This window comes from Oncorhynchus nerka, linkage group LG8 (genome assembly GCF_034236695.1).
Source record: "Oncorhynchus nerka isolate Pitt River linkage group LG8, Oner_Uvic_2.0, whole genome shotgun sequence".
NCBI classification, from domain to species: Eukaryota; Metazoa; Chordata; class Actinopteri; order Salmoniformes; family Salmonidae; genus Oncorhynchus; species Oncorhynchus nerka.
Window position 1 is genome coordinate 22156283 of NC_088403.1, and position 27205 is coordinate 22183487.

Below are 27205 nucleotides of genomic sequence, written 5' to 3' on the forward strand. Positions count from 1 at the left end.
GTATCCAAGATAATTGTGTAGCTTAGAGTGTGGAGTCTTAGAGTGATAATTGCGTTATTATTGTATTTCGTCGCCCTCCTATCTGCCTAGCAGCTAGCATACGTTCACCGGCTACCGTAGCACTGTAGTAACTATCACACTCAACCGAACGACTTGATTAGTGTAGTATTAGATAGCTACATAGTTGTCTTTGCTGTCTTCGTATCCAAGATAATTGTGTAGTTTAGAGTGTGTAGTCTTAGAGTGATTATCTTAATTCACCGAGGTTAGCTAGCCAGCTATTTTGTCGTCCTTAACGTAGGAGACACTCCTAGCTAGCCAATAGCCAGCCAACGTCTACTGAATAGAACTTTCGCATTCGGTCGCATTCCGCGTCGCTCCACAGGTAGTATCACTTTTTCACTTCATTTCATTACAGTCCCAACGGTGTGATTTGTTTGATCGTAGCTAGCTACATAGCCGTCTTTGTTTCAAAGATAATTGTGTAGTCTAGAGCGATTTTCTAGGTTAGCTAGCCAGCTATTGTCGTTCTCCTACGCAACGTAACGTAACCAACACTGCTAGCTAGCCAGCTAGCTCCCGATAAGCAGCATTGTAGAAACTTCACACTCAACGGTGCGACTTGATTAGGGTAGTGTCAACAACGCAGCTAGCCTACCCCAGCAGTACTCTATCATTTTAATCATTTTAGTCAATTAGATTCTTGCTACGTAAGCTTAACTTTCTGAACATTCGAGACGTGTAGTCCACTTGTCATTCAATCTCCTCTGCATTAGCGTAGCCTCTTCTCTAGCCTGTCAACTATGTGTCTGTCTATCCCTGTTCTCTCCTCTCTGCACAGACCATACAAACGCTCCACACCGCATGGCCGCAGCCACCTAATCTGGTGGTCCCAGCGCGCACGACCCACGTGGAGTTCCAGGTCTCCGGTAGCCTCTGGAACTGCCGATCTGCGGCCAACAAGGCAGAGTTCATCTCAGCCTATGTCTCCCTCCAGTCCCTCGACTTCTTGGCTCTGACGGAAACATGGATTACCACAGACAACACCGCTACTCCTACTGCTCTCTCTTCGTCCGCCCACGTGCTCTCGCACACCCCGAGCTTCTGGTCAGCGGGGTGGTGGCACCGGGATCCTCATCTCTCCCAAGTGGTCATTCTCTCTTTCTCCCCTTACCCATCTGTCTATCGCCTCCTTTGAATTCCATGCTGTCACAGTTACCAGCCCTTTCAAGCTTAACATCCTTATCATTTATCGCCCTCCAGGTTCCCTCGGAGAGTTCATCAATGAGCTTGATGCCTTGATAAGCTCCTTTCCTGAGGACGGCTCACCTCTCTCACAGTTCTGGGCGACTTTAACCTCCCCACGTCTACCTTTGACTCATTCCTCTCTGCCTCCTTCTTTCCACTCCTCTCCTCTTTTGACCTCACCCTCTCACCCCTTCCCCCTACTCACAAGGCAGGCAATACGCTCGACCTCATCTTTACTAGATGCTGTTCCTCCACTAACCTCACTGCAACTCCCTCCAAGTCTCCGACCACTACCTTGTATCCTTTTCCCTCTCGCTCTCATCCAACACTTCCCACACTGCCCCTACTCGGATGGTATCGCGCCGTCCCAACCTTCGCTCTCTCTCCCCCGCTACTCTCTCCTCTTCCATCCTATCATCTCTTCCCTCTGCTCAAACCTTCTCCAACCTATCTCCTGATTCTGCCTCCTCAACCCTCCTCTCTTCCCTTTCTGCATCCTTTGACTCTCTATGTCCCCTATCCTCCAGGCCGGCTCGGTCCTCCCCTCCCGCTCCGTGGCTCGACGCGACTCATTGCGAGCTCACAGAACAGGGCTCCGGGCAGCCGAGCGGAAATGGAGGAAAACTCGCCTCCCTGCAGACCTGGCATCCTTTCACTCCCTCCTCTCTACATTTTCCTCCTCTGTCTCTGCTGCTAAAGCCACTTTCTACCACTCTAAATTCCAAGCATCTGCCTCTAACCCTAGGAAGCTCTTTGCCACCTTCTCCTCCCTCTTGAATCCTCCTCCCCTCCCCCCCTCCTCCCTCTCTGCAGATGACTTCGTCAACCATTTTGAAAAGAAGGTCGACGACATCCGATCCTCGTTTGCTAAGTCAAACGACACCGCTGGTTCTGCTCACACTGCCCTACCCTGTGCTCTGACCTCTTTCTCCCCTCTCTCTCCAGATGACATCTCACGTCTTGTGACGACCGGCCGCCCAACAACCTGCCCGCTTGACCCTATCCCCTCCTCTCTTCTCCAGACCATCTCCGGTGACCTTCTCCCTTACCTCACCTCGCTCATCAACTCATCCCTGACCGCTGGCTCGTCCCTCCCGTCTTCAAGAGAGCGAGAGTTGCACCCCTTCTGAAAAAACCTACACTCGATCCCTCCGATGTCAACAACTACAGACCAGTATCCCTTCTTTCTTTTCTCTCCAAAACTCTTGAACGTGCCGTCCTTGGCCAGCTCTCCCGCTATCTCTCTCAGAATGACCTTCTTGATCCAAATCAGTCAGGTTTCAAGACTAGTCATTCAACTGAGACTGCTCTTCTCTGTATCACGGAGGCGCTCCGCACTGCTAAAGCTAACTCTCTCTCCTCTGCTCTCATCCTTCTAGACCTATCGGCTGCCTTCGATACTGTGAACCATCAGATCCTCCTCTCCACCCTCTCCGAGTTGGGCATCTCCGGCGCGGCCCACGCCGGAGGATTGCGTCCTACCTGACAGGTCGCTCCTACCAGGTGGCGTGGCGAGAATCCGTCTCCACACCACGTGCTCTCACCACTGGTGTCCCCAGGGCTCTGTTCTAGGCCCTCTCCTATTCTCGCTATACACCAAGTCACTTGGCTCTGTCATAACCTCACATGGTCTCTCCTATCATTGCTATGCAGACGACACACAATTAATCTTCTCCTTTCCCCCTTCTGACGACCAGGTGGCGAATCGCATCTCTGCATGTCTGGCAGACATATCAGTGTGGATGACGGATCATCACCTCAAGCTGAACCTCGGCAAGACGGAGCTGCTCTTCCTCCCGGGGAAGGACTGCCCGTTCCATGATCTCGCCATCACGGTTGACAACTCCATTGTGTCCTCGTCCCAGAGCGCTAAGAACCTTGGCGTGATCCTGGACAACACCCTGTCGTTCTCAAATAACATCAAGGCGGTGGCCCGTTCCTGTAGGTTCATGCTCTACAACATCCGCAGAGTGACCCTGCCTCACACAGGAAGCGGCGCAGGTCCTAATCCAGGCACTTGTCATCTCCCGTCTGGATTACTGCAACTCGCTGTTGGCTGGGCTCCCTGCCTGTGCCATTAAACCCCTACAACTCATCCAGAACGCCGCAGCCCGTCTGGTGTTCAACCTTCCCAAGTTCTCTCACGTCACCCCGCTCCTCCGCTCTCTCCACTGGCTTCCAGTTGAAGCTCGCATCCGCTACAAGACCATGGTGCTTGCCTACGGAGCTGTGAGGGGAACGGCACCTCACTACCTCCAGGCTCTGATCAGGCCCTACACCCAAACAAGGGCACTGCGTTCATCCACCTCTGGCCTGCTCGCCTCCCTACCACTGAGGAAGTACAGTTCCCGCTCAGCCCAGTCAAAACTGTTCGCTGCTCTGGCCCCCAATGGTGGAACAAACTCCCTCACGACGCCAGGACAGCGGAGTCAATCACCACCTTCCGGAGACACCTGAAACCCCACCTCTTTAAGGAATACCTAGGATAGGATAAAGTAATCCTTCTCCCCCCTTAAAAGACCTAGATGCACTATTGTAAAGTGGCTGTTCCACTGGATGTCATAAGGTGAAAGCACCAATTTGTAAGTCGCTCTGGATAAGAGCGTCTGCTAAATGACTTAAATGTAAATGACATAAGAACAGAGACAGGAACAGAGGTATGTTGGGGGTAAACACAGGGGACAGGTTTACGTAGACATAAGAACAGAGACAGAGGTTTGATGGGGGTAAACACAGGGGACAGGTTTACGTAGACATAAGAACGGGAACAGAGGTATGATGGGGGTAAACACAGGGGACAGGTTTACGTAGACATAAGAACAGAGACAGGAACAGAGGTATGATGGGGGTAAACACAGGGGACAGGTTTACGTAGACATAAGAACAGAGACAGGAACAGAGGTATGATGGGGGTAAACACAGGGGACAGGTTTACGTAGACATAAGAACAGAGACAGGAACAGAGGTATGATGGGGGTAAACACAGGGGACAGGTTTACGTAGACATAAGAACAGAGACAGAGGTTTGATGGGGGTAAACACAGGGGACAGGTTTACGTAGACATAAGAACAGGAACAGAGGTATGATGGGGGTAAACACAGGGGACAGGTTTACGTAGACATAAGAACAGAGACAGGAACAGAGGTATGATGGGGGTAAACACAGGGGACAGGTTTAAGTAGACATAAGAACAGAGACAGGAACAGAGGTATGATGGGGGTAAACACAGGGGACAGGTTTACGTAGACATAAGAACAGGTACAGAAGTATGAGGGGGGTAAACACAGGGGACAGGTTTACATAGACATAAGAACAGAGACAGGAACAGAGGTATGAGGGGGGTAAACACAGGGGACAGGTTTACATACACATAAGAACAGAGACAGGGACAGAGGTATGAGGGGGGTAAACACAGGGGACAGGTTTACATACAAATAAGAACAGGAACAGAGGTATGAGGAGGGGGTAAACACAGGGGACAGGTTTACGTAGACATAAGAACAGAGACAGGAACAGAGGTATGATGGGGGTAAACACAGGGGACAGGTTTACATACACATAAGAACAGAGACAGGAACAGAGGTATGATGGGGGTAAACACAGGGGACAGGTTTACATACACATAAGAACAGAGACAGGAACAGAGGTATGATGGGGGTAAACACAGGGGACAGGTTTACGTAGACATAAGAACAGAGACAGGAACAGAGGTATGATGGGGGTAAACACAGGGGACAGGTTTACGTAGACATAAGAACAGAGACAGGAACAGAGGTATGATGGGGGTAAACACAGGGGACAGGTTTACATACACATAAGAACAGAGACAGGAAGAGAGGTATGATGGGGGTAAACACAGGGGACAGGTTTACGTAGACATAAGAACAGAGACAGGGACAGAGGTATGATGGGGGTAAACACAGGGGACAGGTTTACGTAGACATAAGAACAGAGACAGGGACAGAGGTATGATGGGGGTAAACACAGGGGACAGGTTTACGTAGACATAAGAACAGAGACAGGGACAGAGGTATGATGGGGGTAAACACAGGGGACAGGTTTACGTAGACATAAGAACAGGTACAGAGGTATGATGGGGGTAAACACAGGGGACAGGTTTACGTAGACATAAGAACAGAGACAGGAACAGAGGTATGATGGGGGTAAACACAGGGGACAGGTTTACGTAGATATAAGAACAGAGACAGAGGTTTGATGGGGGTAAACACAGGGGACAGGTTTACGTAGACATAAGAACAGGAACAGAGGTATGATGGGGGTAAACACAGGGACAGGTTTACGTAGACATAAGAACAGAGACAGGAACAGAGGTATGATGGGGGTAAACACAGGGGACAGGTTTACATAGACATAAGAACAGAGACAGGAACAGAGGTATGATGGGGGTAAACACAGGGGACAGGTTTACGTAGACATAAGAACAGAGACAGGAACAGAGGTATGATGGGGTAAACACAGGGGACAGGTTTACGTAGACATAAGAACAGAGACAGAGGTTTGATGGGGGTAAACACAGGGGACAGGTTTACGTAGACATAAGAACAGGAACAGAGGTATGATGGGGGTAAACACAGGGGACAGGTTTACGTAGACATAAGAACAGAGACAGGAACAGAGGTATGATGGGGGTAAACACAGGGACAGGTTTACGTAGACATAAGAACAGAGACAGGAACAGAGGTATGATGGGGGTAAACACAGGGGACAGGTTTACGTAGACATAAGAACAGAGACAGGAACAGAGGTATGTTGGGGGTAAACACAGGGGACAGGTTTACGTAGACATAAGAACAGAGACAGAGGTTTGATGGGGGTAAACACAGGGGACAGGTTTACGTAGACATAAGAACGGGAACAGAGGTATGATGGGGGTAAACACAGGGGACAGGTTTACGTAGACATAAGAACAGAGACAGGAACAGAGGTATGATGGGGGTAAACACAGGGGACAGGTTTACGTAGACATAAGAACAGAGACAGGAACAGAGGTATGATGGGGGTAAACACAGGGGACAGGTTTACGTAGACATAAGAACAGAGACAGGAACAGAGGTATGATGGGGGTAAACACAGGGGACAGGTTTACGTAGACATAAGAACAGAGACAGAGGTTTGATGGGGGTAAACACAGGGGACAGGTTTACGTAGACATAAGAACGGAACAGAGGTATGATGGGGGTAAACACAGGGGACAGGTTTACGTAGACATAAGAACAGAGACAGGAACAGAGGTATGATGGGGGTAAACACAGGGGACAGGTTTACGTAGACATAAGAACAGAGACAGGAACAGAGGTATGATGGGGGTAAACACAGGGGACAGGTTTACGTAGACATAAGAACAGGTACAGAAGTATGTGGGGGGTAAACACAGGGGACAGGTTTACATAGACATAAGAACAGAGACAGGAACAGAGGTATGAGGGGGGTAAACACAGGGGACAGGTTTACATACACATAAGAACAGAGACAGGGACAGAGGTATGAGGGGGGTAAACACAGGGGACAGGTTTACATACAAATAAGAACAGGAACAGAGGTATGAGGAGGGGTAAACACAGGGGACAGGTTTACGTAGACATAAGAACAGCAACAGGGACAGAGGTATGATGGGGGAACACAGGGGACAGGTTTACGTAGACATAAGAACAGAGACAGGTACAGAGGGATGATGGGGGTAAACACAGGGGACAGGTTTACGTAGACATAAGAACAGAGACAGGTACAGAGGTATGACACAGGGACAGGTTTACGTAGACATAAGAACAGGTACAGAGGTATGATGGGGGTAAACACAGGGGACAGGTTTACGTAGACATAAGAACAGAGACAGGAACAGAGGTATGATGGGGGTAAACACAGGGACAGGTTTACGTAGACATAAGAACAGAGACAGGAACAGAGGTATGATGGGGGTAAACACAGGGGACAGGTTTACGTAGACATAAGAACAGAGACAGGAACAGAGGTATGATGGGGGTAAACACAGGGGACAGGTTTACGTAGACATAAGAACAGGTACAGAAGTATGAGGGGGGTAAACACAGGGGACAGGTTTACATAGACATAAGAACAGAGACAGTAACAGAGGTATGAGGGGGGTAAACACAGGGGACAGGTTTACATACACATAAGAACAGAGACAGGGACAGAGGTATGAGGGGGGTAAACACAGGGGACAGGTTTACATAGACATAAGAACAGCGACAGGGACAGAGGTATGATGGGGGAACACAGGGGACAGGTTTACGTAGACATAAGAACAGGAACAGAGGTATGATGGGGGTAAACACAGGGGACAGGTTTACGTAGACATAAGAACAGAGACAGGAACAGAGGTATGTTGGGGGTAAACACAGGGACAGGTTTACGTAGACATAAGAACAGAGACAGAGGTTTGATGGGGGTAAACACAGGGGACAGGTTTACGTAGACATAAGAACAGGGAACAGAGGTATGATGGGGGTAAACACAGGGGACAGGTTTACGTAGACATAAGAACAGAGACAGGAACAGAGGTATGATGGGGGTAAACACAGGGGACAGGTTTACGTAGACATAAGAACAGAGACAGGAACAGAGGTATGATGGGGGTAAACACAGGGGACAGGTTTACGTAGACATAAGAACAGAGACAGGAACAGAGGTATGATGGGGGTAAACACAGGGGACAGGTTTACGTAGACATAAGAACAGAGACAGAGGTTTGATGGGGGTAAACACAGGGGACAGGTTTACGTAGACATAAGAACAGGAACAGAGGTATGATGGGGGTAAACACAGGGGACAGGTTTACGTAGACATAAGAACAGAGACAGGAACAGAGGTATGATGGGGGTAAACACAGGGGACAGGTTTACGTAGACATAAGAACAGAGACAGGAACAGAGGTATGATGGGGGTAAACACAGGGGACAGGTTTACGTAGACATAAGAACAGGTACAGAAGTATGAGGGGGGTAAACACAGGGGACAGGTTTACATAGACATAAGAACAGAGACAGGAACAGAGGTATGAGGGGGGTAAACACAGGGGACAGGTTTACATACACATAAGAACAGAGACAGGGACAGAGGTATGAGGGGGGTAAACACAGGGGACAGGTTTACATACAAATAAGAACAGGAACAGAGGTATGAGGAGGGGGTAAACACAGGGGACAGGTTTACGTAGACATAAGAACAGCAACAGGGACAGAGGTATGATGGGGGAACACAGGGGACAGGTTTACGTAGACATAAGAACAGAGACAGGTACAGAGGGATGATGGGGGTAAACACAGGGGACAGGTTTACGTAGACATAAGAACAGAGACAGGAACAGAGGTATGATGGGGGTAAACACAGGGGACAGGTTTACGTAGACATAAGAACAGGTACAGAAGTATGAGGGGGGTAAACACAGGGGACAGGTTTACATAGACATAAGAACAGAGACAGTAACAGAGGTATGAGGGGGTAAACACAGGGGACAGGTTTACATACACATAAGAACAGAGACAGGGACAGAGGTATGAGGGGGGTAAACACAGGGGACAGGTTTACATAGACATAAGAACAGCGACAGGGACAGAGGTATGATGGGGGAACACAGGGGACAGGTTTACGTAGACATAAGAACAGGAACAGAGGTATGATGGGGGTAAACACAGGGGACAGGTTTACGTAGACATAAGAACAGAGACAGGAACAGAGGTATGTTGGGGGTAAACACAGGGACAGGTTTACGTAGACATAAGAACAGAGACAGAGGTTTGATGGGGGTAAACACAGGGGACAGGTTTACGTAGACATAAGAACGGGAACAGAGGTATGATGGGGGTAAACACAGGGGACAGGTTTACGTAGACATAAGAACAGAGACAGGAACAGAGGTATGATGGGGGTAAACACAGGGGACAGGTTTACGTAGACATAAGAACAGAGACAGGAACAGAGGTATGATGGGGTAAACACAGGGGACAGGTTTACGTAGACATAAGAACAGAGACAGGAACAGAGGTATGATGGGGGTAAACACAGGGGACAGGTTTACGTAGACATAAGAACAGAGACAGAGGTTTGATGGGGGTAAACACAGGGGACAGGTTTACGTAGACATAAGAACGGGAACAGAGGTATGATGGGGGTAAACACAGGGGACAGGTTTACGTAGACATAAGAACAGAGACAGGAACAGAGGTATGATGGGGGTAAACACAGGGGACAGGTTTACGTAGACATAAGAACAGAGACAGGAACAGAGGTATGATGGGGGTAAACACAGGGGACAGGTTTACGTAGACATAAGAACAGGTACAGAAGTATGAGGGGGGTAAACACAGGGGACAGGTTTACATAGACATAAGAACAGAGACAGGAACAGAGGTATGAGGGGGGTAAACACAGGGGACAGGTTTACATACACATAAGAACAGAGACAGGGACAGAGGTATGAGGGGGGTAAACACAGGGGACAGGTTTACATACAAATAAGAACAGGAACAGAGGTATGAGGAGGGGGTAAACACAGGGGACAGGTTTACGTAGACATAAGAACAGCAACAGGGACAGAGGTATGATGGGGGAACACAGGGGACAGGTTTACGTAGACATAAGAACAGAGACAGGTACAGAGGGATGATGGGGGTAAACACAGGGGACAGGTTTACGTAGACATAAGAACAGAGACAGGTACAGAGGTATGAGGGGGTAAACACAGGGGACAGGTTTACGTAGACATAAGAACAGGTACAGAGGTATGATGGGGGTAAACACAGGGGACAGGTTTACGTAGACATAAGAACAGAGACAGGAACAGAGGTATGATGGGGGTAAACACAGGGGACAGGTTTACGTAGACATAAGAACAGAGACAGGAACAGAGGTATGATGGGGGTAAACACAGGGGACAGGTTTACGTAGACATAAGAACAGAGACAGGAACAGAGGTATGATGGGGGTAAACACAGGGGACAGGTTTACGTAGACATAAGAACAGGTACAGAAGTATGAGGGGGGTAAACACAGGGGACAGGTTTACATAGACATAAGAACAGAGACAGTAACAGAGGTATGAGGGGGGTAAACACAGGGGACAGGTTTACATACACATAAGAACAGAGACAGGGACAGAGGTATGAGGGGGGTAAACACAGGGGACAGGTTTACATAGACATAAGAACAGCGACAGGGACAGAGGTATGATGGGGGAACACAGGGGACAGGTTTACGTAGACATAAGAACAGGAACAGAGGTATGATGGGGGTAAACACAGGGGACAGGTTTACGTAGACATAAGAACAGAGACAGGAACAGAGGTATGATGGGGTAAACACAGGGGACAGGTTTACGTAGACATAAGAACAGAGACAGAGGTTTGATGGGGTAAACACAGGGGACAGGTTTACGTAGACATAAGAACCGGAACAGAGGTATGATGGGGGTAAACACAGGGGACAGGTTTACGTAGACATAAGAACAGAGACAGGAACAGAGGTATGATGGGGGTAAACACAGGGGACAGGTTTACGTAGACATAAGAACAGAGACAGGAACAGAGGTATGATGGGGGTAAACACAGGGGACAGGTTTACGTAGACATAAGAACAGAGACAGGAACAGAGGTATGATGGGGGTAAACACAGGGGACAGGTTTACGTAGACATAAGAACAGGAACAGAGGTATGATGGGGGTAAACACAGGGGACAGGTTTACGTAGACATAAGAACAGAGACAGGAACAGAGGTATGATGGGGGTAAACACAGGAGACAGGTTTACGTAGACATAAGAACAGAGACAGGAACAGAGGTATGATGGGGGTAAACACAGGGGACAGGTTTACGTAGACATAAGAACAGAGACAGGAACAGAGGTATGATGGGGGTAAACACAGGGGACAGGTTTACGTAGACATAACAACAGGTACAGAAGTATGAGGGGGGTAAACACAGGGGACAGGTTTACATAGACATAAGAACAGAGACAGGAACAGAGGTATGAGGGGGGTAAACACAGGGGACAGGTTTACATACACATAAGAACAGAGACAGGGACAGAGGTATGAGGGGGGTAAACACAGGGGACAGGTTTACATACACATAAGAACAGGAACAGAGGTATGAGGGGGGTAAACACAGGGGACAGGTTTACGTAGACATAAGAACAGCAACAGGGACAGAGGTATGATGGGGGAACACAGGGGACAGGTTTACGTAGACATAAGAACAGAGACAGGTACAGAGGTATGATGGGGGTAAACACAGGGGACAGGTTTACGTAGACATAAGAACAGAGACAGGAACAGAGGTATGATGGGGGTAAACACAGGGGACAGGTTTACGTAGACATAAGAACAGGTACAGAAGTATGAGGGGGGTAAACACAGGGGACAGGTTTACATAGACATAAGAACAGAGACAGTAACAGAGGTATGAGGGGGTAAACACAGGGGACAGGTTTACATACACATAAGAACAGAGACAGGGACAGAGGTATGAGGGGGTAAACACAGGGGACAGGTTTACATACACATAAGAACAGGAACAGAGGTATGAGGGGGGTAAACACAGGGGACAGGTTTACATAGACATAAGAACAGCGACAGAGGTATGATGGGGGAACACAGGGGACAGGTTTACGTAGACATAAGAACAGGAACAGAGGTATGAGGGGGGTAAACACAGGGGACAGGTTTACATAGACATAAGAACAGCGACAGGGACAGAGGTATGATGGGGGAACACAGGGGACAGGTTTACGTAGACATAAGAACAGAGACAGGTACAGAGGTATGATGGGGGTAAACACAGGGGACAGGTTTACATAGACATAAGAACAGAGACAGGTACAGAGGTATGATGGGGGTAAACACAGGGGACAGGTTTACGTAGACATAAGAACAGAGACAGAGGTATGATGGGGGTAAACACAGGGGACAGGTTTACGTAGACATAAGAACAGAGACAGAGGTATGATGGGGGTAAACACAGGGGACAGGTTTACGTAGACATAAGAACAGAGACAGAGGTATGATGGGGGTAAACACAGGGGACAGGTTTACATAGACATAAGAACAGGTTCACATACATATAAGAACAGAGACAGGAACAGAGGTATGATGGGCTAAACACATGGGACAGGTTTACATACATATAAGAACTGAGACAGGAACAGAGGTATGATGGGGGTAAACACAGGGGACAGGTTTACGTAGACATAAGAACAGAGACAGGTACAGAGGTATGAGGGGGGTAAACACAGGGGACAGGTTTACGTAGACATAAGAACAGAGACAGGTACAGAGGTATGAGGGGGGTAAACACAGGGGACAGGTTTACGTAGACATAAGAACAGAGACAGGTACAGAGGTATGAGGGGGGTAAACACAGGGGACAGGTTTACGTAGACATAAGAACAGGTACAGAGGTATGATGGGGGTAAACACAGGGGACAGGTTTACGTAGACATAAGAACAGAGACAGGAACAGAGTTATGATGGGGGTAAACACAGGGGACAGGTTTACGTAGACATAAGAACAGGTACAGAGGTATGATGGGGGTAAACACAGGGGACAGGTTTACGTAGACATAAGAACAGGAACAGAGGTATGATGGGGGTAAACACAGGGGACAGGTTTACGTAGACATAAGAACAGAGACAGGAACAGAGGTATGATGGGGGTAAACACAGGGGACAGGTTTACGTAGACATAAGAACAGGAACAGAGGTATGATGGGGGTAAACACAGGGGACAGGTTTACGTAGACATAAGAACAGAGACAGGAACAGAGGTATGATCTGGGTAAACACAGGGGACAGGTTTACGTAGACATAAGAACAGGTACAGAAGTATGAGGGGGGTAAACACAGGGGACAGGATTACATAGACATAAGAACAGAGACAGGAACAGAGGTATGAGGGGGGTAAACACAGGGGACAGGTTTACATACACATAAGAACAGAGACAGGAACAGAGGTATGATCTGGGTAAACACAGGGGACAGGTTTACGTAGACATAAGAACAGGTACAGAAGTATGAGGGGGGTAAACACAGGGGACAGGATTACATAGACATAAGAACAGAGACAGGAACAGAGGTATGAGGGGGGTAAACACAGGGGACAGGTTTACATACACATAAGAACAGGAACAGAGGTATGGGGGGGGGGGGTAAACACAGGGGACAGGTTTACGTAGACATAAGAACAGCGACAGGGACAGAGGTATGATGGGGGAACACAGGGGACAGGTTTACGTAGACATAAGAACAGAGACAGGTACAGAGGTATGATGGGGGTAAACACAGGGGACAGGTTTACGTAGACATAAGAACAGAGACAGGTACAGAGGTATGATGGGGGTAAACACAGGGGACATGTTTACGTAGACATAAGAACAGAGACAGGTACAGAGGTATGATGGGGGTAAACACAGGGGCCAGGTTTACGTAGACATAAGAACAGAGACAGGTACAGAGGTATGATGGGGGTAAACACAGGGGACAGGTTTACGTAGACATAAGAACAGAGACAGAGGTATGATGGGGGTAAACACAGGGGACAGGTTTACGTAGACATAAGAACAGAGACAGAGGTATGATGGGGGTAAACACAGGGGACAGGTTTACGTAGACATAAGAACAGAGACAGAGGTATGATGGGGGTAAACACAGGGGACAGGTTTACGTAGACATAAGAACAGAGACAGGAACAGAGGTATGATGGGGGTAAACACAGGGGACAGGTTTACGTAGACATAAGAACAGGTACAGAAGTATGAGGGGGGTAAACACAGGGGACAGGTTTACATAGACATAAGAACAGAGACAGTAACAGAGGTATGAGGGGGGTAAACACAGGGGACAGGTTTACATACACATAAGAACAGAGACAGGGACAGAGGTATGAGGGGGGTAAACACAGGGGACAGGTTTACATACACATAAGAACAGGAACAGAGGTATGAGGGGGGGTAAACACAGGGGACAGGTTTACATAGACATAAGAACAGCGACAGGGACAGAGGTATGATGGGGGAACACAGGGGACAGGTTTACGTAGACATAAGAACAGAGACAGGTACAGAGGTATGATGGGGGTAAACACAGGGGACAGGTTTACATAGACATAAGAACAGAGACAGGTACAGAGGTATGATGGGGGTAAACACAGGGGACGGGTTTACGTAGACATAAGAACAGAGACAGGTACAGAGGTATGATGCGGATAAACACAGGGGACAGGTTTACGTAGACATAAGAACAGAGACAGGTACAGAGGTATGATGGGGGTAAACACAGGGGACAGATTTACGTAGACATAAGAACAGAGACAGGTACAGAGGTATGAGGGGGGTAAACACAGGGGACAGGTTTACGTAGATATAAGAACAGAGACAGGAACAGAGGTATGGGGGGGGGGTAAACACAGGGGACAGGTTTACGTAGATATAAGAACAGAGACAGGAACAGGAACAGAGGTATGATGGGGGTAAACACAGGGGACAGGTTTACATACATATAAGAACAGAGACAGGAACAGAGGTATGAGGGGCTAAACACAGGGGACAGGTTTACGTAGACATAAGAACAGGTTCACATACATATAAGAACAGAGACAGGAACAGAGGTATGATGGGCTAAACACAGGGGACAGGTTTACATACATATAAGAACAGAGACAGGAACAGAGGTATGATGGGGGTAAACACAGGGGACAGGTTTACGTAGACATAAGAACAGAGACAGGAACAGGGACAGAGGTATGAGGGAAGGGGGTACATGGACTCCCTCATGACACCCACCTGAGTCTAGCAGCAGACGAACCACATCCATCTTCCCATAAAGAGCTGCCTCGTGGAGAGCGCTGCCATTCTCCGTCTGAGAGAGAGAGAGAGAGAGTGAGATTGAGAGAGTGAGAGAGAGAGTAAGAGAGTAAGAGAAGGAGACCGAATAATAGAAGGCAAGAGAGGGGAGAGTGATGTGGGAGAGAGAAAGAAAACATTTATTATAAGACATCGCCCAAGAAAACTCTTTGTACACCGAGTCGCATGGTGGAAACAGCAGTTTCCTCCCCCTCCATATGGCCTGGATGCTTGTGGCATTAGGCCCTGCAGAATATTTGTCTATTGGTGGCATGATGCAATGCAGAGAAACTGTGGACATCAACTTGTGGGCGCCATCTTGGATTTGCATAGTTGTCAAAGATTTAGTGTACAGTAACTGTGATTACTTAGACAAGCACTTTAAAAACACACAGAGACACACACTGGATCTCTCACACTAACACCCAGCCAGGCTCCTGCCTTGTACACACACACACACTGAATCTCTCACACTAACACCCAGCCAGGCTCCTGCCTTGTGCACACACACACACACTGGATCTCTCACACTAACACCCAGCCAGGCTCCTGCCTTGTGCACACACACACACTGAATCTCTCACACTAACACCCAGCCAGGCTCCTGCCTTGTGCACACACACACACTGAATCTCTCACACTAACACCCAGCCAGGCTCCTGCCTTGTGCACACACACACACTGAATCTCTCACACTAACACCCAGCCAGGCTCCTGCCTTGTGCACACACACACACACACACACACACTGAATCTCTCACACTAACACCCAGCCAGGCTCCTGCCTTGTGCGCACACACACACACACTATACCTCGTCTTTCCTCTATCCCCAAGGTATTACCAACACAGCCAGGAAAGACCCCAAAAATCCAACACATCGACCAATCAAAACCCAGAACTGCTCCTCCTGTGTTCCAACACAACTAATCCTGGTGCGTCTGACTGACCCTTACAGTTCAAAGGTCAAAGCATGCCAATGAAAGGGCATCTGATCATCCAATACCACAGAATCCAGAAGACCAGATCAAAAACAGGAACGTAAAAAGATCCAAATCGAGAAAAGACGGAAAGCTTCACAACCCACGGTGACATGGAACTAGAGGTGACTGGGCGATGAGTTTGGAGGGAGCACACACGCATACATCGAGGGACAGGAAACCAAACCGGCAGACCCTCCCCCACTTCCCCCCTCAAACCCCTTCCTGTGTTGTTTCCAATGGCGATTAGTTGGTGATGTCACTGGAAAATGAGGAAATCGATTCACAAAGAAGACGGACTTCCTATCTGTTTGACTGGAGACTGAGGGGGGTTTTGTTTTGGTGTTGGGCCTTTCTTTTGTTTTTCTTTTAGCACATTTTCTCCCATTGCCAGTTACGACCTTGTCTCGTCGCTGCAACTCCGATACATGACCACCTAGACGTGTCTCGTCGCTGCAACTCCGATACATGACCACCTAGACGTGTCTCGTCGCTGCAACTCCGAAACACGGCCCACCTAGACGTGTCTCGTCGCTGCAACTCCGAAACACGGCCCACCTAGACGTGTCTCGTCGCTGCAACTCCGAAACACGGCCCACCTAGACGTGTCTCGTCGCTGACCAACTCCGATGCAACTCCGATGACCACCTAGACGTGTCTCGTCGCTGCAACTCCGATACATGACCACCTAGACGTGTCTCGTGGCTGCATCTCCGATACATGACCACCTAGACGTGTCTGGCTGTCCGCTGACACCTACTCCGATACATGACCACCTAGACGTGTCTCGTCGCTGCAACTCCGATAACACCACCTAGACGTGTCTGCCGCTGCCCACCTAGACGTGTCTGGCGTCCGCTGCAACTCCGAAACACGGCCCACCTAGACGTGTCTCGTGGCTGCAACTCCGATACATGACCACCTAGACGCCCACCTGACCACCTAGACGTGTCTCGTGGCTGCAACTCCGAAACACGGCCCACCTAGACGTGTCTCGTGGCTGCAACTCCGCAACTCCGATACATGACCACCTAGACGTGTCTCGTGGCTGCAACTCCGAAACACGGCCCACCTAGACGTGTCTCGTCGCTGCAACTCCGATACATGACCACCTAGGCCCACCTCCGAAACACGGCCCACCTAGTGTCTCGTGGCTGCAACTCATGACCACCTAGACGTGTCTCGTCGCTGCAACTCACACGGCCCACCTAGGCGTGTCTCGTGGCTGCAACTCCGATACATGACCACCTAGACCACCTGCAACTCGAAACACGACGACGTGTCTGTCAACTCCGATACATGACCACCTAGACGTGCAACTCCGAAACACGGCCCACCTAGACGTGTCTCGTCGCTGCAACTCCGATACATGACCACCTAGACGTGTCTCGTCGCTGCAACTCCGAACACGGCCCACCTAGGCCCACCTAGACCACCTAGACGTGTCAACTCCGATACATGACCACCTAGACGTGTCTCGTGGCTGCAACTCCGATACATGACCACCTAGACGTGTCTCGTCGCTGCAACTCGATACATGACCACCTAGACGTGTCTCGCCGCTGCAACTCCGAAACACGGCCCACCTAGACGTGTCTCGTCGCTGCAACTCCGAAACACGCAACTCCGAACTAAACACGGCCCACCTCAGACCACCTAGACGTGTCTCGTCGCTGCAACTCCGATACATGACCACCCTAGACGTGTCTCGTGGCTGCAACTCCGATGACCACATGACCACCTAGACGCGTGTCTCGTGGCTGCAACTCCGATACATGACCACCTAGACGTGTCGCTGCAACTCCGATACATGACCACCTAGACGTGTCCCAACTCCGATACATGACCACCTAGACGTGTCTCGTCGCTGCAACTCCGAAACACGGCCCACCTAGACGTGTCCCACCCGATAGACCACCTAGGCGTGTCTCGTCGCTGCAACTCCGAAACACGGCCCACCTAGACGTGTCTCGTGGCTGCAACTCCGATACATGACCACCTAGACGTGTCTCGTCGCTGCAACTCCGAAACACGGCCCACCTAGACGTGTCTCGTGGCTGCAACTCCGATACATGACCACGGCCCACCTAACACGGCCCACCTAGCGTGTCTCGTCGCTGCAACTCCGATACATGACCACCTAGACCACCTAAACACGGCCCACCTAGACGTGTCTCGTCGCTGCAACTCCGACATGACCACCTAGACGTGTCTCGTGGCTGCAACTCCGATACATGACCACCTAGACGTGTCTCGTGCTGCAACTCCGAAACACGGCCCACCTAGACGTGTCTGGCTGCAACTCCGATGGACTGCAACTCCGATACATGACCACCTAGACGTGTCTCGTCGCTGCAACTCCGATACATGACCACCTAGACGTGTCTCGTCGCTGCAACTCCGATACATGCCCACCTAGACGTGTCTCTGTCGCCCACCTAGACACGCTGCAACGTCCCGTGGCTGGCGTGTCCGACCCACCTAGACGTGTCTCGTCGCTGCAACTCCGAAACACGACCACCTAGACGTGTCTCGTCGCTGCAACTCCGAAACACGGCCCACCTAGACGTGTCTCGTGGCTGCAACTCCGATACATGACCACCTAGACGTGTCTCGTGGCTGCAACTCCGATACATGACCACCTAGACGTGTCTCGTCGCTGCAACTCCGATACATGACCACCTAGACGTGTCTCCGATCATGACTGTCTCGCAACTAGACGTGTCTCGTGTCTACTCCGCTGCAACTCCGATACATGACCACCTAGACGTGTCTCGTGGCTGCAACTCCGATACATGACCACCTAGACGTGTCTCGTGGCTGCAACTCCGATACATGACCACCTAGACGTGTCTCGTCGCTGCAACTCCGAAACACGGCCCACCTAGACGTGTCTCGTCGCTGCAACTCCGATACATGCCCACCTAGACGTGTCTCGTCGCTGCAACTCCGAAACACGGCCCACCTAGACGTGTCTCGTGGCTGCAACTCCGATACATGACCACCTAGACGTGTCTCGTCGCTGCAACTCCGAAACACGGCCCACCTAGACGTGTCTCGTCGCTGCAACTCCGATACATGACCACCTAGACGTGTCTCGTCGCTGCAACTCCGAAACACGGCGTGTCTCGTCCTGCAACTCCGATACATGACCACCTAGACGTGTCTCGTGGCTGCAACTCCGAAACACGGCCCACCTAGACGCGTGTCAACTCCGATACATGACCACCTCGTGTCTGCAAACTCCACCTAGACGTGTCTCGTGGCTGCAACCCACCTAGACGTGTCTCCGCTGCAACTCCGAAACACGCCCACCTAGACGTGTCTCGTGGCTGCAACTATACATGACCACCTAGACGTGTCTCGTCTGCAACTCCGATGCAACTCCCTCCAGAAACAAACACGGCCCACCTAGACGTGTCTCGTGGCTGCAACTCCGATACACGGCCCACCTAGACGTGTCTCGTCGCTGCAACTCCGAAACACGGCCCACCTAGACGTGTCTCGTGGCTGCAACTCCGAAACACGGCCCACCTAGACGTGTCTCGTCGCTGCAACTCCGAAACACGGCCCACCTAGACGTGTCTCGTGGCTGCAACTCCGATACATGACCACCTAGACGTGTCTCGTGGCTGCAACTCCGAAACATGACCCACCTAGACGTGTCTCGTCGCTGCAACTCCGATACATGACCCACCTAGACGTGTCTCGTCACTGCAACTCCGATACATGACCCACCTAGACGTGTCTCGTGGTTGCAACTCCGATACATGACCCACCTAGACGTGTCTCGTGGCTGCAACTCCGAAACATGACCCACCTAGACGTGTCTCTTGGCTGCAACTCCGAAACATGACCCACCTAGACGTGTCTCGTGGCTGCAACTCCGATACATGACCACCTAGACGTGTCTCGTGGCTGCAACTCCGATACATGACCACCTAGACGTGTCTCGTGGCTGCAACTCCGATACATGACCACCTAGACGTGTCTGCAACTCCGATACATGACCACCTGCTGCAACTCCGAAACATGACCCGTGGCTGCACCTAGGCGTGTCTCGTGCTGCAACTCCGAAACACGACCTAGACGTGTCTCGTGGCTGCAACTGACCACCTAGACGTGTCTGCAACTCCGGCTGCAACTCCTGCAACTCCGATGACCACCTAGACGTGTCTCGTGTCAACTCGAAACATGACCCACCTAGACGTGTCTCGTCGCTGCTGATACAACTCGTGTCTCGTCAAACATGGCCCACCCACCTAGGCGTGTCTCGTGGCTGCAACTCCGAAACATGACCCACCTAGACGTGTCTCTGGCTGCAACTCCGAAACATGACATGACCACCCACCTAGACGTGTCTCTTGGCTGCAACTCCGAAACATGGCCCACCTAGACGTGTCTCGTGGCTGCAACTCCGATACATGACCACCTAGACGTGTCTCGTGGCTGCAACTCCGATACATGACCACCTAGACGTGTCTCGTGGCTGCAACTCCGATACATGACCACCTAGACGTGTCTCGTGGCTGCAACTCCGATGTCTCGTGGCATGACCACCTAGACGTGTCTCGTGGCTGCAACTCCGATACATGACCACCTAGACGTGTCTCACTGCAACTCCGATACATGACCACCTAGACGTGTCTCGTGGCTGCAACTCCGATACATGACCACCTAGACGTGTCTCGTGGCTGCAACTCCGATACATGACCACCTAGACGTGTCTCGTGGCTGCAACTCCGATACATGACCACCTAGACGTGTCTCGTGGCTGCAACTCCGATACATGACCACCTACATGACCACCTAGTGTCTCGTGGCTGCAACTCCGATACATGACCACCTAGACGTGTCTCGTGGCTGCAACTCCGATACATGACCACCTAGACGTGTCTCGTGGCTGCAACTCCGATACATGACCACCTAGACGTGTCTCGTGGCTGCATACATGACATGACCACCTAGACCTAGACGTGTCTCGTGGCTGCAACTCCGATAAATGACCACCTAGACATGTCTCGTGGCTGCAACTCCGATACATGACCACCTAGACGTGTCTCGTGGCTGCAACTCCGATACATGACCACCTAGACGTGTCTCGTGGCTGCAACTCCGATACATGACCACCTAGACGTGTCTCGTGGCTGCAACTCCGATACATGACCACCTAGACGTGTCTCGTGGCTGCAACTCCGATACATGACCACCTAGATGTGTCTCGTGGCTGCAACTCCGATACATGACCACCTAGACGTGTCTCGTGGCTGCAACTCCGATACATGACCACCTAGACGTGTCTCGTGGCTGCAACTCCGATACATGACCACCTAGACGTGTCTCGTGGCTGCAACTCCAATACATGACCACCTAGACGTGTCTCGTGGCTGCAACTCCGATAAATGACCACCTAGATGTGTCTCGTGGCTGCAACTCCGAAACATGGCCCACCTAGACGTGTCTCGTCGCTGCAACTCCGATACATGGCCCACCTAGATGTGTCTCGTGGCTGCAACTCCGAAACATGGCCACCTAGACGTGTCTCGTGGCTGCAACTCCGAAACATGGCCCACCTAGACGTGCTTTTTGAAGTCCCATCAAATGTATTATGAAATAATGACCTTACAGTGACTATAGAGCTTTTTCATGGAAATTCCAAAACAAAAAAGTGAACATTCAATTGCCAGAACATTGAGATCCAGAGATCTGTCTACAATGACGAGACGCATGTCTCCGCCCTAACAACGGATGTTGTTGTCCCAAAGGCAGGAAGGCAGGCGGCAAGTTTAGGTCCAAAATTAACCCATAGAAACGTATTGGGCATATTTTGGATAGATTTTTGCAAGAGTGAAACCACTTGCTCCTCTCAAAAAAACGGAACTAAAAGGAACTCAAGTAATTGAACCGATGTCGGTAAATTAGTTTAATTACCAGAAAAAAAAGTGATTAAATCGCTCAGCACTAGGAGTCACTAGAGCGGTATGAGCCAAGGAAAGCCCACCAGGCCAAACCCTCCCCTATCTAGGACGGTGCTGGGCCACTTGTATGCCGCCCTATGGGGCTTCCAGTCATGGCTGGCTGTGACACAGCTGGGGTTTCGAACCCCAGGCTGTAGCTGTGCCTCAGCACAGTGATGCAGTGCCTTAGACCGCTGTGCAACTCGGGGCCTTTCAATATAGTTTGACACTCAGTTTCAGATTCACTTTACAGCTTGAAGAAGTATAAAGGTGTGTGTCGGGGGGGGTATGAATGTGTGTGTCTTTATATCCAGCAGGCTCAACTTTTTCCCTTGGTTCTCTACCTGCCTACAGAGCAGCAGGTCTCTCCATATAGAATCCCCTCATGAGAGGGAGAGAGAGAGATATCCTCATTCATTATTCATTCAAACGATTGGCTTTAATGTAATTATTTTACTAGGCACTGACACACACTGCTATTTACTCCATCTGTGGGTCTATATGTTCCTTCCACTCCTTAATGTCAAAGCACAAATCTGACAGTGTGGCTTTGGAGAGAGGCAGAGATAGGAGGGGAGAAGAGAGAGAGAGAAAGGGAGGGAGGGGAGGAGGGAGAGAGAGAGAGAGATGGGGAGGAGAGAGAGAGGAGAGAGCGAGAGAGAGAGGAGACCTGGGAGGGGTGAAGAGAGAGGGGCAGGGGTGAAGAGAGAGGGGCGGGGTGAAGAGAGAGGGGTGGGGTGAAGAGAGAGGGGCGGGGGTGAAGAGAGAGGGGCGGGGGTAAAGAGAGAGAGGGGGCGGGGGTAAAGAGAGAGAGGGGCGTGGGTAAAGAGAGAGAGGGGGGGTAAAGAGAGCTGGGAGGGGTGAAGAGAGCTGGGAGGGGTGAAGAGAGCTGGGAGGGGTGAAGAGAGGGGAGGGGTGAAGAGAGAGGGGAGGGTGAGAGAGATGGGCAGGGGTGAAGAGAGAGGGGCGGGGGGGAAGAGAGAGGGGCGGGGGGGAAGAGAGAGAGGGGTGGGGGTAAAGAGAGAGAGGGGCAGGGGTAAAGAGAGAGAGGGAAGGGGGTAAAGAGAGAGAGGGGCGGGGTAAAGAGAGAGAGGGGCGGGGGTAAAGAGAGAGAGGGGCGGGGGTAAAGAGAGAGAGGGCGGGGGGTAAAGAGAGAGGGGGCGGGGGTAAAGAGAGGGGGGCGGGGTGAAGAGAGGAGGGGGGTGAAGAGAGAGAGGGGCGGGGTGAAGAGAGAGAGGAGCGGGGTGAAGAGAGAGAGGGGGCGAGATGAAGAGAGAGAGGGGAGGGTGAAGAGAGAGAGGGGCGGGATGAAGAGAGAGAGGGGCGAGATGAAGAGAGAGAGGGGAGGGTGAAGAGAGAGAGGGGCGGGATGAAGAGAGAGAGGCGAGGGTGAAGAGAGAGAGGGGCGGGATGAAGAGAGAAAGGGGTGGGGTGAAGAGAGAGAGGGGCGGGATGAAGAGAGAAAGGGGTGGGGTGAAGAGAGAGAGGGGCAGGGGTAAAGAGAGTGGGGCAGGGGTAGAGAGAGAGGGGGTGGGATGAAAAGAGAGAGGGGCGGGATGAAGAGAGAGAGGGGAGGGGAGGAGAGAGAGAAGGGGAGGGGAGGAGAGAGAGAAGGGGAGGGGAGGAGAGAGAGAAGGGGAGGGGAGGAGAGAGAGAAGGGGAGGGAGGAGAGAGAGAAAGGGAATGGGTGAAGAGAAGAGAGAGAGGGGAGTGTGAAGAGAGTGAGGGGCGGGGGTGAAGAAAGAAGAGGGTGTATGAACTCAGGAACACCCCGTACTACTCTCATCCTTGTCTCCCTCTCTGTTCCCTATCAATAATTAACTTATTTCAATAACCACATCATTCTACACCCCCCCCCCACACACACACACACACACGTGTTCTATATCTTAAGCAATCACACACACACACTACCATACTGTATGTATGAAGACAACACACACACCTCAAACTCATCCTTGACCTACTCCGACCGCCCCTCACAAACACACACAAACTGTGCGTTACTGTGTTCTGTGAATATTACCGCAAAACCATATTCAGAAAGAGGTTGAAGAGAAGGAAGATTGTCCTCAGATACTGTACCAACTCATTAAAAACACAGGAGACAGGCTTGAAACATTCATTACAAGGAGGGAGTGTATCTTGAGCTAAAGAGACAGTCAGATTTACTGGAGCAGCATCTGCAGGAGGGAAGAGAACTGTTACAAAGCCTGGTTTCACCCTGACTACCATGTGATGCTAAATGCATCATACAGGGATCATTTCTATATTTTGAAAGTTACATATCTTGAAAACTTGATGACTGACAAAATGAAACAAATACCAAAAGACGAGTTTTCCTTTCAGGCTGAGTTGACCTTTAGCTAACCTCTCTTCACCTCCCTCTACAGGAGAACATGTTGTATTGAAGGAGAAATGCAGAGTGACCCCCCCCAACAACACACCTGCAGAATAAAAGCTAACCTACGAAACCATTCCTCACCCCCCTCCAAACCCATACCCCTAACCGTCCACCCCTGACTCCACAGTGACCCTGACCCCTAGACCGCTGACCTGGGAGTTGACGTCCATGCCGGCCTCCAGCAGGGTGTGCACGGCCGAGTGGTGCCCGTTGCGGGCGGCCAGGTGCAGGGGCGTGTGGCGCCTTGTCCCGTGGCTGCTCATCAGGTTGGGGTGGGCGGTCACCAACATACAGACCACCTGGGAAGAGGGGGAAGGGAGGAGAGGGGAGGAGAGAGGGAGGAGGAGAGAGGGGAGGAGGAGAGAGGGGAGGAGGAGAGAGGGAGGAGAGAGGGGAGGAGAGGAGAGAGGAGGAGAGGAGAGAGGAGGAGAGAGGAGAGAGGGGAGGGGAGGAGAGGGAGGAGAGAGGGAGGGGAGGAGGAGGGAGGAGAGAGGGAGGAGAGGGGAGGGGAGAGGAGGAGAGAGGGGAGGAGAGAGGGGAGGAGAGGGGAGGAGAGAGGGGGAAGAGAGGGGAAGAGAGGGGAGGAGAGAAGAGAGGGAGGAGAGGAGAGAGGGAGGAGAGGAGAGAGGGGAGGAGAGAGGAGGAGAGGAGAGAGGAGGAGAGAGGAGGAGAGAGGAGGAGAGAGGAGAGGGGAGGAGAGGGGAGGAGAGGAGATGGGAGGAGAGGGGGAGAGGGGAGGAGAGAGGAGGAGAGAGGGGAGGAGAGAGGAGGAGAGAGGAGGAGAGAGGGGAGGAGAGAGGAGGAGAGAGGGGGAGGAGAGGGGAGGAGAGAGGAGGAGAGAGGAGGAGAGAGGAGAAGAGAGGAGGAGAGAGGGGAGGAGAGAGGACGAGAGAGGGTTCAAGCCCAGAGGACAGGAATTCTAAGTTCTAAATGTGGAGTTATTTGATACAGGCCCCTGTCGGTTACTACAGTATTACATACATTGTTTTCAGACCGTCAGGACCACAAGCCACATCAGGACTAAACGTATGTCGAACATCTAATTTAAAAATAATGCGCATTATGATGGAGTTGGTCCCCCCTTTGCTGCTATAACAGCCTCCACTCGTCTGGGAAAACTTTCCACTAGTTGTTGGAACATTGCTGTGGGGACTTGCTTCCATTCAGCCACAAGCATTAGTGAGGTGGGGCGCTGATGTTGGGCGAATAGGCCTGGCTCACAGTCGGCGTTCCAATTCATCACAAAGGTGTTCGATGGGGTTGAGGTCAGGGCTCTGTGCAGACTAGTGAAGTTCTTCCAGACCAATCGACAAAACATTTCGGTATGGACCTCGCTTTTGTGCACAGGGTTATTGTCATGCTGGAACAGGAAAGGGCCTTCCCCAAACTGTTACCACAAAGTTGGAAGCACAGAATCATCTAGAATGTCATTGTATGCTGTAGCGTTAAGATTTCCCTTCACTGGAACTAAAGGGCCTAGCCCAAACCATGAAAAAGAGCCCCAGACCATTATTCCTCCTACACCAAACTTTACAGTTGGCACTATGCATTGGGCCAGGTAGTGTTCTCCTGGCAGCCGCCAAACCTAGATTCGTCGGACTGCCAGATGGTGAAGTGTGATTCATCACTCCAGAGAACGCGAGATTTACACCACTCCAGCAGACGCTTGACATTGCGCATGGTGATCTTAGGCTTGTGTTTGGTTGCTCAGCCAAGGAAACCCATTTCATGAAGCTCCCAACAAACAGTTATTGTGCTGAAGTTGCTTCCAGAGGCAGTTTGGTGGTGTTTCAACCGAGGACAGACGAATTTAACGCGCTACACGCTTCAGCACTCGGCAGTCCCATTCTGTGAAATTGTGTGGCCTACCACTTTGCGTCTGAGCCGTTGTTGCTCCTAGACGTTTCCACTTGACAATAACAGTACTTATAGTTGACTGGAGCAGCTCTAGCAGGGTAGAAATTTGATGAACTGACTTGTTGGAAAGGTGGCATCCTATGACGGCACCATGTTGAGTCACTGCACTCTTCAGTAAGGCCATTCTACTGCCAATGTGTGACTATGGAGATTGCATGGCTGTGTGCTCAATTACTTAGACAGGTCAGCAATGGGTGTGGCTGAAACAGCCGAATCCACTAATTTAAAGGGGTGTCCACATACTTTTGTATATATAGTGTATTGTTGTAGTCCTGAACTTGCACAACTAATGAAACTAGTCAAAGTCTCTCTCTCCCTCTCTCAACCCCCCTCTCTCTCACTATCAAATGCATTTATAAAAGACTTAAAATGTCACTAATTGCTTCTACAGTAACCCGGCCTAGACAACAGAGAGAAAGCAGAATCAGTTTGGGAAAACTCTGTAGAAACTCTGTAGAAGAAACCTTGCTCAGGTCCATCCTCACCTGAAGTCGTCCGTAGAGTGCAGCCAGGTCCAGGGGCGTCTCGTCGCGGCTGTTCCTCATGGTGGGGTCTGTCAGCTCCTGCAGTAGGATGGACACCACCTCAGAGTGGCCGTACTGGGCCGCACAGTGCAGCGCCGTCTCCCTCTCATGGTTCTGTATACAGGGGGGACAACTGTCTGAGTAAACAAACAATGTATCGCTTCACAATATGGATCCATCTATTATGTTGACCTCATGGACTGTCAGTCTTTGCATCCACAGTGCCATCTACTGTGTGGGACAAACTCTAGTGTCATACATAGAGTTGACCAGAAGACTCTCCTGAATCTCCAGGGCAGTGTTCTT

General features: G+C 50.7%; 1 protein-coding gene across 4 annotated transcripts in view; it reads right to left on the reverse strand.

Moving 5' to 3' along the window:
* The window catches only part of LOC115123057 (ankyrin repeat and sterile alpha motif domain-containing protein 1B-like), a 288347-nt gene extending 261342 nt beyond the window's left edge, over positions 1–27005 (reverse strand). For 3 of the 4 annotated variants that reach the window (XM_065021514.1, XM_065021512.1, XM_065021513.1), the window contains exons 1-3: positions 26861–27005; positions 24611–24757; positions 15059–15134 (exon numbers count right to left, since the gene is read on the reverse strand). In XM_065021514.1, coding sequence (XP_064877586.1) covers positions 15059–15134; positions 24611–24757; positions 26861–26920 — 283 coding nt within the window. In that variant the 5' untranslated portion in view covers positions 26921–27005. Of the gene's footprint in view, positions 1–15058; positions 15135–15931; positions 16216–24610; positions 24758–26860 lie in introns of those variants that run through there. The other variant, XM_065021515.1, reaches the window with a different exon arrangement.
* Between the last annotated feature and the right edge of the window lie 200 nt (positions 27006–27205).